The 16,701-nt window shown below is 45.4% G+C and overlaps 1 protein-coding gene across 1 annotated transcript in view; it reads right to left on the bottom strand.

Moving 5' to 3' along the window:
* Positions 1 to 6,521, bottom strand: part of TMEM233 (transmembrane protein 233) — a 43,418-nt gene extending 36,897 nt beyond the window's left edge. Inside the window, exon 1 of the mRNA XM_003279970.3 lies at positions 6,022 to 6,521. Coding sequence (XP_003280018.1) covers positions 6,022 to 6,207 — 186 coding nt within the window. The 5' untranslated portion in view covers positions 6,208 to 6,521. The remainder of the gene's footprint in view (positions 1 to 6,021) is intronic.
* Between the last annotated feature and the right edge of the window lie 10,180 nt (positions 6,522 to 16,701).

Raw genomic sequence — 16,701 nt, 5'->3', positions numbered from 1 at the left:
ACTGAAAAGCTGCTTGGGAGTTTTTCGCATGAGGATGGAGCTTGTTAATGGGTGGGTGGATTGCATCCTCTCTCTGGAGGACTCCTAAAGATTTTTACTTTTGGACTGGTCACATCCTTGGAGAGAAATTCTCCGATTTCTGTCCAGGAAACCAAGTTGGGGAAGGAGCGTCCTTGTTCAACATTGCAGCTTTCCATTAATCTCGTTTTCAGCTTGGCACCTAAACCCTTCTCTCAGCTGTGCCTGGTGTCTAGAGTCATTCTGTTTAATCTTACCAGAGAGAAAATCTCTAATCTTCTGTCTGAGTTGGTGAGGAAGTGGGGGCCTGGCTGTGTGGGGTGGTAGGTGATCTCCGGCAGTTCCACGACTTCATAAACAGACTTTCAAAGATTTTCCCTACCTTTTATTCCTGACATCAAAGGCAGTATCTTCAGCTAGTACCTCCAATTTCTGAGCTTTCCTAGAGTTTTGCAGAGAAAATGGACTTTCTTCTTGTTGGCTACTATTTGTGCAGGATTTAGATTTCAGTGTCATCTACTATGTAAAATTAGTTGATGCCCAACCAGCTATTTTCCATCATCTAAGATTTTGTCACCATCTCATTTCTTCTTCTGTTTTCCTAATTTGTCCTTGAGTGTTTGTATCCTTTTAAATTCATTTACTACCACTTCTTTTTTAAATTCTGGGCGCATAGTAGGTATATACATTTACGGGGTACATGAGATGTTTTGATACAGGCATGCAATGTGAAATAAGCACATCATGGAGAATGGGGTATCCATCCCCTCAAGCATTTATCCTTTACGTTACAGACAATGCAAGTACACTTTTTAAGTTATTTAAAAATTACAATTATTATTGACTATAGTCACCCTATTGTGCTACCAAATAGCACTTGCTATCATTTTAAGTGATCTCAGAAGGGGTGGGAACAAAACAGGTATGTTCAATATTTGACGATTAACCAAAAGTCCTCTTTGCTTATTTGTATGTGTTTCCGTTTGGCATCAATATTTACCTTTATGCTGCAACAAATTTTTATTCCAGTGACATGTCTACTACTGGTCATTGTTTTTATTCTTATCAAATTTGCTAGTCTCAGTAAAAACAGAAAAACTGGAAAAGATAATGGCTTGTATCTCTAGAATAGACACATCTTCCATCATCTACATCACCATCATCAACATCAATACTTATTGAATTCTAGCTGTGTTCTAAGCAGTGACCTGAAAACTTTTAACTTTTATTATCTAGTCTCCACAATTGCACTTGGGTAAATACTGTCACAACCCCCATTTTACAAGGTGGAAAAGCCAGGCTTCAGAAAGATCAAGGCACTTGCATAAAATCATAAGCACATCAAAGAAAAGGATTTGAACCTTAATGGTTGGTCTCTAGACAGGGATGTGTGTAAGACATCTCAGGAAATGGTGTGCTTGAAAATCTCGACTAGGGGTTGCACCGTTCCCCATGAAGGCATTTAGAAATGTGGGAGCATCTGTGGTGGTCTCAATGATTTGGGGGTGCTACTGGCATTTGGTGGAAAGACTCAAAGTACTGCTGTCCTGCCATGCTATGAATTGTCCGCCAATGAAGAATGGGCAAATCCCCACACACCTATTGGTAGGTGTGAGACAGACATGCTAATGAAAAGCTTATAAGCCACCCAGTCAAAAGTCATTGGTTATTTTGTATCCATGATTAGAGTGACCAGTTGGTTCAGTTTTGCAAACGATTACATCATGATGTCATCAAGAATTGAGGGTTGGCACAAACTCGTCTTCTGAGTCAGGTAGCAAATTCCAGCTACCTGAGAGTGAACTAACCCTAAATTTGCCAACACTCTTGCAACTTGCCTAGAGCCCCACTTCTTTGAGATCCAGGAGGGCAGAGACCTTGCTGATCTTATTTGCCACTTGATAAAGGAATAGCTGGAATAGAGCCTGGCACATAATAGATGCTCAATAAATACATGTTGAATAACAAATAAATATTCTTTCTCCAAGGTCGAGGGCCACATTAGGAAATTATAGGGTTCTTTCACATGGAATAAACAGATAGCCAGGGATGGGTGGGATCATGATGAATGAGGCTTGAAAGCCAGCTTGTGCACCTCACCAAGCTATGTGCCCTGGTGGAGGGCTGTGTCTGCATGGAGAAAATGTGCCATATTCAAATTCGCACAAAGATGCAATATGAGCTACTAGGAACCCAGTCTAGGGGGAAATTCTTGAGACGTGCGTCCCTCAAATTGAAGTTAAGTATGCTTTCAATAAATAGACTTAGAATACATAGAGGAAGAAACACTTCTGTGTCCTTGACAATGCTTGACCCATCAACATCCAACACCACACGACATGTTGGACTAGAACTCGTCTGTAGTGTGCCATTTCCTAACCCCCAGGACCCCAGGACTCCCCTCGATCTACATGGGGTGGTAGAAAGAACACAGAAATCCACAACTCAAAGAACACTCTTCTTGAATGTGTATTTTTCCAAAGTATTTTTCTCTGCCAGCACCTACTCTAATTTGGTGATTTTATAGAAAGCTTCTCAGGCTTGTTGTAATAAATATTTAAGTATTGATTGTTTTGAGATTGTTGGCTCTTTTTTTTACCCTTCTGGAAACTAATTATTTTGAGCCTTGTCAATATGTTCCACACATCCATGTTTATATCAATTTGCATCATCCTACAGTGCTTCTTCATTGGGATGGTCTTGGTATTGGGCATGTGTCCATTCTTCACTGGGGGACAACCCCTAGCATGGCAGACATTAGTACTTTGGCTCTTTCCACCAAATGCCAGTAACACCCCAAATCATTGAGAGCACCACAAATCATAAATTACAGAGAAGTAAGAGTTGAAAATTGCCAGGACTAAACATCACAAGAGACCCTAGGGGAAGCAAACGCCTGGCAGAATTGGTCTCCCACCTTCCTACTGCACATCCTTCCTCTTCCTCTTTGTCCCTTGTCCTTTGGAGTCCTTGTGATGAAACTGATCAAGCCCAGAGCTGCACTATATCAATGGGAAAAGACTTCCAGTGCAACAGGAAGGGTGTAGGACACACCGTTTAGAATTTCTGTTTGTTTTCATATGTAACATGATATCTCCAGGTTCCAAATCTATACATCTGTCTGACAATTATTGCATGTACCTAGCATAGTGCTAAGAGCTAGAATGCTTTGTTTTGTTTCATCCTTACAACAGTTTTGCTCAACTTAAAACAGCTTTCACATTCCCATTTTATAGATGAAGAAACCAAGGGTGTAAAAAGGTACAAAACTTGGCTGGGTGCAGTGGCTCACCCATGTAATCCCAGCACTCTGGGAGGCTGAGGTGGGTGGATCACTTGAGGTCAGGAGTTTGAGATCAGCCTGGGCAACATGGTGAAACCCTGTCTCTACTAAAAATACAAAAATTAGTCGGGCGTGGTGGCCCGCGTCTGTAGTCCCAGCTGGTTGGGGTGGCTGGGGTGGAAGGATCGCTTGAACCCGGGAGGTGGAGGTTGCAGTGAGCCGAGATTGTGCCACTGCACTCCAGCCTGGGTGACAGAGCAAGACTCCGTCTCAAAAAAAAAAAAAAAGATACAAACTTGTCCATAGTAAACTATCTCCAGTGGGGGAGGGAATGGGGAAGAGGGGATTAGAAAAGGAAGTTTTAATTCAAAGCATGTGCAAACTTCATCTCCCAGGGCATACCAAGCAGCATCATTAATATCTGACCTGTCACTACCAGCTGGAGTGCCAGCTCATTTCAGACCAATGAGGGAAAAAGCCTTTGCAGGCAGTTTTCTAAGTGGCACTGGGAAAGGAGTGAAGTGGCTGCTTCATTAATAAACCAGGATAGAATGTGGGCACCAGTGCCAGCCAGACAGTCTGCTGCTGCCTGGAGAATTTGGCTGCAGCATCGTTTCCAGACTCTCGGCAAAAAAAGTCAAGGCCGGATATATGGGGAGAGGAAGGAAGGGAGGAAATTGGCTGGTTGGTCGGAAGGAACCGGATGCGACGGTTTCTGGGCCTCCAGGATGGGAAAAAAAGGTTAATGATTCATCCACACCATTCATTCATGCATGCATTCATTTCATAATACTTATTAAGCATCTACCACGTGCCAGATTTTCTTCTAGATGCTGAAGATACAGGAACCAACAAATATTCCTGCCCTCATGGAGCTTATATTCTAATGAGGGACACAGACTGTAAACATACAAATAATTAAAATACTATATCAGATGGAGAGAAGTAATTTGGTCAAAAGGTAGCAGGGAAGGAAGAACGGAGCTTGCGCGGGGTGGGTGGGTGGGAGTCCTGATTTTAAACAGTAATCACAGAAGGCCTCATGAAGTGACATTTGAGTAAAGATTTTGTAAAGATACCATGCTGGTCACTGTTCTAAGCACTTTACAATTATTATGTCATGAATGCTCCCAAAAACCCCAAGAAACGTGGCTATGATTATTCCGGTTTTACAAAGAGACTGAGGTTCAGAGATGCAGTGACTTCAGAGATCACACTGCTAGAAAGTGGGAGAATTGGGATTTGAATACAGACCTGTCTGAACTTGCAGCGGCTGCGCGCTTTCATATTGGTGCAGACGCCGTCCACAAACCGGGTTTGGGAAAGGGCAAGTTACGGGTGCAAATGGAGCCTTGCACGTGCCCACGAATCGAATATGGTGCCACCACCCGTGGGCAAGTGTGGGCGGACTTGACGGGGGACGGGTGGCTCGCGATTTTCACCGCGCTGAATCAGGGCTCTGCGTCTGTGGCCGGGGAGTTCCGTGGCCCAGCTGCAGGCGAGGTGAGCCGGTGGGGGAGGGAGCGCAACCGCAAGGGTTGTCCCGGGACAGTGCCGGTGCGAACCTCACCCCGCCACCCCCGGGCCAGCTGCTGCAGTCAATAAGGCGGGGGCCTAGCAGGCGCTCGCTCGTCGCACTCCTGGTGGGGTTCGCTCGGGTGTTCCTACCAGAGTTGAAGAGGGCTAGGGAGCTGAGCTCCGGAAGGGCGGACTAGAGGCCCCAGCGGCCACTCCTAGAGAGGCGGGCAGCTCGGGAGGCCTGAGCGCAGAGGGCGGGCGGAGCCGCACGTTGCGTGGAATCCCCTAGTTCATTCCCGGGAGAGCCCCGGGCGTAGGACAGAGCGGTGGAGGGGCGCCTGGGAGCCCTGGGGGACACCAAGAGAAGCGAGGTTAGGGCCAGTGCGCGGCAAACAGGGAGGAACTACGACGCGCTGGGTAGAAAGAGTAAGAGAGGCGCACCCACTTTGCTGGTGAGGGGGGCACACGGGGATCCCAAGAAAGGCCTAAAGAGGTAGCGGGTGTGAGCCAGCCTCGGGCACGTTAAAAAGGGGTGCCGGAGGGAGGCAAGGAGAGGAAGTTGGGTGTAGGAAGAAGCGAGAGGAAACTGTTGCCTGGACAGAGCGTGCCGTGCCAAAGCGCGGAAACAGGGGATCAAGGAGGGGGCATCAGGAATCGCCTGGGGACGGTGCTCTTGGGCGCAGCAAACAGAGAAGGGAGCACAGGCTGAGACAGAGACAGTCCTGGGCGCTGGAGAGCAGGAGCCCGCGGCGCGGCAGGGAAAGGAACGTAGAGCCTGCGCGCTCGGGGAATGAGCTTACTGCCGCTCGCTAGGGTGGCGCGCATTGGGGCTCTAGAAAAGAGGGTTGAGAAGCCCCGGGCAAGTGCCTAGGAAGGTCAGAGGAGTCAGCAAAGTCCACGGAAGAACTTCCCCAGGTTGGAGAGGAAACGCACCCTGGGAGCTGGAAAGAAGAGGAAAGCTAGCCTGGGGGAAGCTTGATCAGGGCTCTGAGTACCACGAGGAGTGCAGAGGAGGTGCTGATGATTGCGGGGAGAGCTCTGAGAGCCCGAAAAAGGTGAGGAGAAGGTGCGAGGACAAAGAACACCTAGCGCGGGCGGGGCCGTGAGGAAGGGAGCCGCAGGGAGCGCGCGGACTCTCCTGCAGGGGCTCAAAGCCGCCTGGGTCTCTCCTCCCAGGCTGCCTCTGGCCGTGATTCACTCACCATGATGGAAAAGACCAAAGCCACGATGTTGATGGGGTACGCAGGGCAAAAACACGAGACGATGGTGAGCCACAGGTAGTTCTTGGGCATGGGCATGTCCTCCTCGGTCTTGTCATCTTCAGTGTTGGCCTCGGGACTGCTGTCCAAAGCCCTCTTGAAGTCCGGGCTGGCGGCGTACTGAGACATGGGCGAGGCCGGCGGCGCGGGGAGGGTGGAGGAACGCACGGTCTGTGTGGTCTGGGGCTCTGGGCACCGGCTTGTGGCGAGGCTCTGAAAAGCCAGCGGCTCGGGGCTCAAGGGAGACGTGACCTCACCTCTTCTGCGTCCTCTGCCAGCACCCGCCCGGGCTCAGGGACCCGGGCCAAGAGCCTCCCCACAAGGAGGAAGGGAGGGAGAAAAGGAGTGAGGGGAGGCGGGGAGGACAGCGGGAACGTCAGCCTGAGAAACAGGGAACAGGCAGATGAAGGCACCCCACTCCCTGAGATCGTCGGAGGACGCACAGACTCACACTGAGAAGTCTGGAATAAAAGGAGGCTCAGGGAAGGAGGACGCAAAGGCCCATTAAGTTCCAAATTGGCCAGCCCGCGGGCTGAAGATGACCAGCTCATTTTTAAAAGCCACTTAATTCTAATACATTTAGATGGGACAGGACCAACCCTATCCAGTTGGCAACAGACTCACTACTTCCACTTGACTTCAACGTTTTACCTTAACTGTCTGGTGCCTGGGCATTTGATTTGTCTCCTATGCCTCAGACCTTGAACACTGAGCCCCATGAATTTCTCCTCCCCCCGACCCCCTCCCCCAGGTGGGGTGGGAACCAGGAGCCCAGCTTTGGCCTCAAAGCTTTTCACATTCTACTTGGGGCTCAAGAGACTGGAGTCCAGTATAGTCAGTCAGTGGGCACTGCCTGGTCCATGCCCATCCAGGTGCCCTCCCCAGTGTGGAAACAAGGAATTCTTCTTTCCACTTTTCCACCTGCAGGACCCCTGGGGAGAAATGCAGGTAGATCAGGCTGGCCTAGGCAACCTAGATGGATGAGTGGGCTGGGGAGAAGAACAAGGTATCCACTTTGGGGACTAGAGTGAGAAAAGCAATTGTATCAGTGTCTAAGCTATTCATGAGAGGGCCGTATGGACCAGAACTGAGGCTTGAATCCAGACAGAACTCGGAAATTGTCACTTCAGGAAAGCCCCTTCATCTTGCTAAGCCCCTATTTCTCCATCTGAAAAAGGGGAAATAATAATAGTCCCTGCCTCATAAAGTCATAGTGACTCTTCTGTGAGATGGTACATTATCCAGGTCAATCCATGTGCTCAATAAATATTAGCTATTATTAGCATACTATTTCTCCTTATATTCTGAAACATGTAGTGCATTATACAGTATCCTAAACCTGATATCCCTTGCAAAGATTTCACCAAAAATCAGGTATTCTGAGCTGCAGGACCACAAAGAAATGAAAATAATTTGATCAAGCAGTGTCAAAAGCAATTGCTCACATCATCATACTCGAAACTATTAATCATCTTCTTGGCTTTCTCAGAATATAAGCTGATTGCCTGGGAGATTCTCACTTATCTCATGAGCCATACTTATTTTGTTATCTGCCTCCCTCATTGGACTGCACACTCCCCGAGAAAAGGGGTCATCTGGCTCATCTTTGTGTCAGCATCTGGCACAGTTCCTGGTACAAGGGATGTGCTTAGTATAGCTTGCTGGGTAAACACACAAAGATGAAATAGTACATTCTTCTTTCTCATGCCTTATTTCTCATTTTGATGGGTTAATGACATGGGAATAACTAAAAGATTAGATTCATTTACTGAATTCTCAACCAAGTCTTTGCTTTGGCTGTTCCATCTGCCTCGGCTGCTTTTCCCTGGCTGTCACAATGCTCCTCCTTTTTTTTTTTTTATTTTTTTACTTTGAGATGGAGTCTCACTCTGTTGCCCAGGCTGGAGTGCAGTGGCATGATCTCGGCTCACTGCAACCTCCACCTCCTGGGTTCAAGCAATTCTCTGCCTCAGCCTCCCAGGTAGCTGGGGTTACAGGTGTCTGCCACCACGCCCAGCTAATTTTTGTATTTTTAGTAGAGATGGGGTTTCACCGTCTTGGCCATGCTGGTCTTGAACTCCTGACCTCGTGATCCACCCGCTTTGGCCTCCCAAAGTGCTGGGAGGCTCCTCCTTCTTATTCCTCAGGTGACAGCTCAAGTCACTTCCTCAAAGAGAGGTCTTCCTTGTAGATTATCTAGCGTAGGTCTCCATCCTTATTTTATACTTGCCAGTTTATTATTTTGTGTGTGTGTAGTGTGTGTCACAATTGTAATTTATTTCTTTACTTGTTCATTATCTGTTCTTTCTCTAGACTATAACCTGTCCAATAAATGAATTGACCAAAATTAGCTGGATGTATTGAAAAAAATGATTTTCAGGTCTTGATCAAGACCTACTTGGATTAGAATTTCTCAGGTAGCACCCCAGAAATCTGTACTTTTTTTTTTTTTTTGAGATAGAGTCTTGCTCTGTCACCCAGGCTGGAGTGCAGTGGTGCGATCTCGGCTCACTGCAAACTCCACCTCCCGGGTTCATGCCATTCTCCTGCCTCAGCCTCCCGAGTAGCTGGGACTACAGGCACCCACCACCACGCCTGGCTAATTTTTTTGTATTTTTAGTAGAGACGGGGTTCCACCGTGTTAGCCAGGATGGTCTCCATCTCCTGACCTCGTGATCCGCCTGCCTCGGCCTCCCAAAGTGCTGGGATTATAGGCGTGAGCCACCACGCCCGGCCAGAAATCTGTACTTTTAATGCCTGAGAAAACTGTATTTGTAGAATACTCCGTGGTGATTCTGATGCAACTGAGCGATTTCTCAGATCCCAGTTCTGTCTCTAATTCTTAGGACACAGTCCAGGATCTTTCGCTTGGAGATCCTCTCAGGTGTCCCAAACTCACTGTGTCAAAGAGGAACTCATTGTCTTCCCTAAGAACTTGCTTCTCAAGGCTTGGTCCTTGGTCAATGAACCCTGCTCACTTTTCCAATCTCTTCTGCCAAGTATCTCCTTTCTTATTTATTTATTTATTTATTTACCATTTATTTTTTAGAGACAGTCTTGCTCTGTCACCCAGGCTGGAGTGCAGTTGTGCAATCATAGCTCACTGCATCCTCGAGCTCCTGGCCTCAAGCGATCCTCCCGCCTCGGCCTCCCAAAGTGCTGGGATTACAGGCATGCACCACCATGCCCAGAATTCTCTCCTTTCTTACTGCACTTCAATTACATAGACATTTTCCCCCGTTTCTCTAACATACGTAACCTTTTCCCACCCCAAAGTCTCTATACCTACTGTTCCTTCCTCCTGGAATGCTTCCTCTCCTCTCTAACTATTGGTTCCTTGTCATCTTCCAGGACCCACTAACTCACATGTTACCGCCTGACAGAGGCCTTCCCTGACCATCATATCTAAAGTGGACCCCATCCTCTTATTCTCCGTCCCATTGCCTTGTTTATTTTCTATGTCAGACATGGTCTTTTTTATTTATTTGTCTTCTTATTTACTGTCTTTCCCACTAGAAAGGAAGCCCCACAAGGGCAGATATTTTTTTCCATTTTGTTTGCTGTGTTATCCCAAACACCCAGAACTGTGCCTGGCCCTTAGTAGGTGCTCAACAGATAATTCATTGAATGAATAAATTGTGAATTTAGTCCTCCAAGTTAGGCACCTGGCAGCATTCTTCTTCTCTTTCCTTCAGCCTCTCCATGAACTGTTCATCAAACTATTGATTCATTCTCAAATGTGACTCTTCGTTCCATGTCTTCTTTTTCCCATCCTCCTGGCCTTCCAATTCTGGCTCTTATTCACAATGAAAAAGTGCTCTCTGAACCATAGTCGTGATCTGAGCCTAATTTATTTTTAAAATATTTTTATTTTTATTTTCCCCCCTTCTTTTCATAGGTGTTGATGAGGCTGGTTAATTTCGATGGTGCCAGTAGCCCAAGGTTTGGGTACCAAATGAAATTTTGCTTTTCAAAGTTTTGAACTATATTGTTCACTGTAACCCACTAGTGTCATCTAGGGAAAGCCAAAAGAAGGGATTGTTGACTCGTTGTAGACTGTTTCTTCTGCCAGGAAAACAACTGTTTAACATGAGCCGAGCACTCTAGAATCGCCAAACATTGACCGAGCACCACTGTTGCACTAAGTGCATTCCCTGTGTGTATCATCTCATTTAATTCCTACAGCAAATTTTCTGAGGGAGGTGATGAGGTTTTCTTTTTCCCAAATGAGGAAACCTAGGAACAGATAGGTAAAGGGACTTGTGTAAAGTCTTCTGGCTAAGAGAAGGTGCCGGAATTTGAACTCAGTCTGGGATATTTGTTCAGCTGGCAGGTCCGGGCCAGAAAGTTAAACGGATCTCTCTGAAGTTCATTGGAGTTATTATGCTCTGCTCAGGGAAGATGGATTAATAGCTTGTTGACTGGTCTAAGATGTAGCAGTGAAATTGCCATCACTTGAAACTTTTCAAATTAAATTGAAAAGAAAGTGCCTACACCAGAAAGTGTAATGTATATGGCGCTGATTCTTGAGGGATGCATTAGATCACTCAGTGGGGGTTTCCAGCTCTAATTTCCTGAGCTTCACTAATTTTCTCTTGAGAGGTCAGTTTATTGTTCTTGGATGAACCCCACTGGCTGATTGCTTAATAATGTGGCAATACCTACCCTCTTTAAAATGAGACAGAGGAGAAAGCAACTTTCTAATAGCCAGCCTAGGAGAGGGGAAAGGCTTACTGTAACTTTCTGGATTCTAGTGTAGCAACTTGCCTTTTTGATCTTTGAAACAAGTTTATTTCCAAATGTAAAAGTAATACGTATTTATTTAAGAAAATTGAGAAAATGAAGAAAAACATAAACAGAAAGAGGTATCATCCAAGTAACCACTACAAACAGAAGGAACTATTTCCTTCTGGTCTTCTTTCTATATGTATATATTATTTTCCACTAAAATGGAATTATATAGAGTTTTGTTTCCTCTTTTTCTCACTTGACATTATATGACAGTTAACATCCTTTGCAGATATTTTCATGGTCTGAGTAATTTCCCATTGATTAAATGAATTATTATTTATGTCACCATGCCCTATCACTAAATATTGAAGTTATTTTTAGTGTTTATACACTGTTATTTTAAAAATTGCTGTGATGAATCTCTTTTGTATCTGAGTGTCTGCATTCGTGATCTTTTCTTTGTGAATTGTGATCTTACAGGGTAGATATCAGTCTTTGAAAGAGCAGAGAAAAAATTCAGATTGGCTAGTTGAGAAGTTGTATCGTAAGATATGTACGAAAGGTAAAATTAAAATTTAGGCCAAGGAAACAACTATAGATTCAATAGACTACAGACATGAGATGCTTCATAAGAGATGAAATGAGATGGATTCAAAGAACAACTTCCCAGTGCCAAATGGATCCCCGAATTTGTAACATTCAATGGCGATGGATTGGTGCTGAATCTATGAATGTGTGCTGGAAATCTATGCATTTGATGTTAGCTATGTCTAGGATTCCAAAATAAAAGTGGGCTGGGGTGGAGGGGTGGCCAAAATAAAAGTGGGCTGGGGTGGAGGGGTGGGGGGTAGGGGAGGGAGGGAGGGAGAGAGAGAGAGAGATAGAGAGAGAGAGAGAGATTCTGCTGACCTGTGAGAATGTAAGAGAAAGAGTCCAGATCTTCAGGAAATGGTAAGAGGTCGAAAGCATTGGCTGCCAAATTTCGCATTAGTCTCAAGTGCCAGCCTTTGGTAGTCATAAAGTCATAAAGTAACTGCTGTGGTCTCAGGGGTTTGCTACAAAATAACAGTGTCTTTTTGGCTAATATTATTAGAAAACCATTTACCTTTCCACTTTCCAACAACTTTGGTCCCCTTACAAAAAAAAAAAAGGAAAAACAGAGGAGAGGAAGTATAGGGGGAAACAGATTTGGTTTCCTTCCTTCCTTCCTTCCTTTTTTTTTTTTTTGAGTCAGAGTTGCCCAGGCTGGAGTACAGTGGTGCGATCTCAGCTCACTGCAGCCTCCTCCTCCTGGGTTCAAGTGATTCTCCTGCCTCAGCCTCCTGAGTATGTGGTATTACAGGCGCCTGCCACCATGCCCGGCTAATTTTTGTATTTTCAGTAGAGATGGGGTTCTGCCATGTTGGCCAGGCTGGTCTTGAACTCCTGACTTCAGGTGATCCACCTGCCTTGGCCTACCAAAGTGTTGTGATTACAAGCATGAGCCACCACAGTTGGTCTCGTTAATTTCTTAAGCCATACTTTTTAATGAAACTATTTCTGGACAGAGGACCATATTAAATAAAACTCAGCCTTTCAGGCTTAAAGTGCAATTCTTGCCCTATTTGTCTTTCATTGTACCAGATACTAAGAAAGCGTCCACCTGTCACTCTTCTTGCTGAATTGATGATACAAAATGCTGTGTATTGGACCATACTCTGTAGCTCATGGATGAGCTGCTCATAATAATTAGCAAATATAGCAGTGGTAATGGAAATCAGAGGGAAATCACCTATACTCTAATATACTAGCATTGACATTCCTCATACTCTTCTAGTCCTTGGATCCACGTGCAATTTTCATATGCTTGCAATAAAAGTACACACACAATTTGGTATCTTGATTTTTTTAAAACTTAATGCTCTATACTAAACCCTTTGCAAATTGTGATTCTCTTTTTGATTGCTTTAAAAATTGATGATAATCATTTTTGATCGCTTTAAAAATTGTATGATAATATAATTGTTTTCCTTTTGTTGGATGCTTTTGGGGAATCTGTCATCTTTTGTATTAAAAATAAGAAAGCATGGCTGGGCACGGTGGCTCACCCCTGTAATCCCAGCACTTTGGGAGGCCGAGGTGGGAGGATTGCTTGAGCCCAGGAGTTTGCGACCAGCCTGAGCAACATGGCAAAACCCCGTTTCTACAGAAAATACCAACGAAATTAACTGGGCTTGGTGGTGTGTGCCTGTAGTCCTAGCCAGTCAGGAGGCTAAGGTGGGAGAATTGATTGTGTCCAGGAGGTTGAGGCTGCAGTGAGCCATGTTTGTGCCACTGCACTCCAGCCTGGGTGACAGAGCGAGACCTTCATACACACACCACACACACACACACACACACACACACACCACACACACACACACACACACACACACACAGAGCAGGAATTTTAGAGAGGCTTCTAAGCCCTATTTCCTTTCTCTCTTCCCTCACCACCTACCCAGGAAGGTACTGTGGCCTCATCAGATGAAATGGAGACACTCAAAGCAAGTCTGTCTTTGCTGGGAGGATGGGGGAGAGGTCTCATGAAGCAGAATTAGTTCCAAAGACTCTGAACTCCAAACCACTTAGGGCTTGAAGGACTGAAAGTTGGGCAGGGAATTGCAACCAGAGTGATGGATGGTAGAGGCACTGGGAGTGGTGGATAAGCAGAGTTGGTCTGGAGAGGGTGCTCGGAAGACTGCGAGGGAGTAGACGAGAACTGCACTTTGGTGTGGCCTAGAGAGGGAGAACAGAGTTCCTGTTTGGAGCACACTATTTGGTGCACCTAACTTAAGGAGAATAGATACTCTGGATTTTTTGTCAGCCTGTATCATACTTTATTAGTTACATGTTATTATTCATTAAAAAAATATTTGTTTGGGGCCAGGCGCAGTGGCTCATGCCTGTAATCCCAGCACTTTGGGAGGCTGAGGTAGGTGGCTCACGAGGTCAGGAGTTCAAGACCAGCCCAACAAACATGGTGAAACCCTGTCGTTACTAAAAATACAAAAATTAGCCAGGCATGGTGGCGTGTGCCTGTAGTCCCAGCTACTCGGGAGGCTGAGGCAGAAGAATTGCTGGAACCCAGGAGGCAGAGGTTGCAGTGAGCCAAGATCACACCATTGCACTCCAGCCTGGGTGACAGAGCAAAACTCCATCTCAAAAAAAAAAAAAAAAGGGATAATGTGCTAGTGACTTGGGATGCCCAGGCAAGGGATGCTAGACAAATTCTGTTTAACCCGAGGGCTATGCTCCACCTTTCTCTACCTTGTCCTCTGCCCCAGAAGACCATCATGAATGTTCTACATCACAGACCAGTAAATGATGGCCTGCTGCCTGTTTTTTTAAATAAAGTTTTATCGGAACACAGCTATACTCATTTATTTATGTATGGTCTACGCTACGATGGCAGAATTGAGTAGTTATGACAGAGACTGCATGACTTGAAAAGCTGAAAATACTTACTAGAAAACATTTGTCAACCCCTATTCTGCATCAACAAGCTTTCTTGCCTTCTAGTGTCAGATGGGTTTGGCCAACACAGAGTCCTCGAGAATGGAGAAGAATGGAGGGAGGGTGGAGAGTGATGTCAGGGTGCTTTCCTCCTTGGCCCCCCTCCTTTCTGAGTTGCCTTGAGCTGGGTGAATCACTGGGTTGAAGGCCACACGTCCTCTAAGGGCAGCTGTCTTCATAGAGCTCTCCTTTTGTATTCTGGAATGCTCCTGCCCTCTTTGCTTCGGGCCTAACAGGGGTAACAGCCCCTCTCTTGCTCCTGGGGTGCTTCACTATCCCTTATGGTTCCCCACGCTTTTGTAAATAGTCCTTCCTCTAACGTTCCTGTTGTGAATGTGCTGACTGAATCCTGCTGGGTGCAGGACTGATTGAGAATGCCTCCTTGGGGATGTAATGTTTGAGCAGAGATCTGGTAACTAAGGAGAAGCCAGACATTTGAAGAGCTGAGGAAATAGCATTCCAGGCAATGGGAATGGGATGCACAAAGGCTCTGGGGTGGAAAAGAACTCAGAGTGCTTAAGAAACAGAAAGCCATTGAGGGTAGGAGATAAGATAGAAGAGGTAAGTACAACCAGGCCATGTAGGGCCTTTCCAGCACCAGTAAAGAGTCTGGATTTTATTCTAAGAACAGGAAACATGGAAACATTTTATTTTAATTTGTTTATTAAAAAATTTTTTTTAGAGTCTCACTATGTTGCTCAGGCTGGTCTTGAACTCTTGGCTTCAAGCAATCCTCCCAAATCAGCCTCCCAAGTAGCTGCGATTACAGGCATGTGCCATTGCACCTGCCCTTGAAGCATTTTAAACCAGATTCGGATGTGAGCTGATTAATGTTCTTTTTTTGCTAATCAGTTGCATTAATCAATTGTCAGATATAGAGAGTAATTAAAACTGACCTCGGGAAATTTATGGGAAGGAAGCTTTATTTCATCAGCTCCTAGAAGAGTTAGACTACTAGGCACTGGGACAGGCAGGAATGAGACAGGGCAGATGTGGGGACCTCACCATAAAAGTTCGTCTCTTCTCATCTGGCTCCCAATCACTAATCTGTGTCTGTGGATCAAACTCCAAACTCAAGTCTAGTGTCCCTTGGATTCCAATCAATTGGTAGTCAGCACGTGAAGTGAAGGGATCATCTATTCCTTGATTTGTTCACAAACGCTGTGTGAATGCATGCCTTGTACTAGGTGCTGGGGATGCTTATGATGAACTAAACACACCTTGCTCATGCTCTTTGTGGAGCTTATATTCTAGGGGTAAGTGAGTCCCTCCCTCAAAAAAAAAAAAAAAAAGCAAACAAAAATTAAGTTATTTCAAGATGTACAAACAAGTAAGTTCAAAATGGTCCTCGAGGGTGGGGCTTTTATCTGGTCACAGTTGTATGTCCTAAGACTGAACAGTACCTGGCACATAGTAGGTGTTCAGCTAAGATTAGTGGACTGACAGCCTGAGACAGACGATAGTAGCAAGGTACTTAGAATGGTAAGGGAAGGCCTCACTAGGATGTTAATGTTTAAGCAGAGATCTGTAGCATGAAAAGAAGAAGGCATGTGAAAAGTAGGGATTTAAGCCTGTTAGGCAGGAGGAATAGAATGACCAGAGGCTTCGAAGTGAGAAAGTGCTTAACGACGCATAAGACATGCACATATATCTTAGGGAAAGCGGAATTGATGTGAACTAGACATATCCCCTCCAAAATGTGTAATTCCACAGGCATTTCTGGAAACGGCTGTGGCATCCTTTAATTCAGAACCTCAAGTGGACTAACTGTAAAGTGAGTTGCCTTGTGAATGACTAAATTGCAGTAACCCTAAAAATGGGGCTTTCACAACGGATTTTAGTGCTTCAGAGTTGAAGAAGGTGGAACATTTTTTCTTCCCACACTCACTCTTACTGTTTCTGAAATATTTCAGAGCAAAAGCACCTAATCTTAGGGTCATATGAAGTCGAGGAGCCCTTTTGGGCTGGATCTCTGCTATCCTGTAACCACAGGGAAGAGCGCAGTCTTTCATCCTTTCCGGCTGGCTTTGCTCTTTGGTTCCCTGAAGCCTCTCCTTTCTGCCCTCTCTCTTTGCCTCTAATTTCTTACACCATCTTCCACTGGTCAAAATGATGATGGGCACTTTCCATAAAGCATCAACTTTCCTCTCAGAGCTTGTGCCTTATACACCTGTCATCTGCTCCTCTAAATACGACACCCAAATCTCTTTACCCCCTAATTGTTCTTTGACATTATTCGTGCATTGTCAAGGTTTACAACATGCAAATTTTGTTTTCTATGATATAGAGAATGTAATTCTTTAGGGCTTTGTCCAAAGGTGGTATCGTCAGTGGATAGTTTCAATAGTGTTACCCAAG

Source organism: Nomascus leucogenys, chromosome 10 (assembly GCF_006542625.1).
Source record: "Nomascus leucogenys isolate Asia chromosome 10, Asia_NLE_v1, whole genome shotgun sequence".
NCBI lineage: Eukaryota > Metazoa > Chordata > Mammalia > Primates > Hylobatidae > Nomascus > Nomascus leucogenys.
Note: the sequence above shows the minus strand (reverse complement) of the source record. Positions and strands in the feature narration are given on the sequence as shown.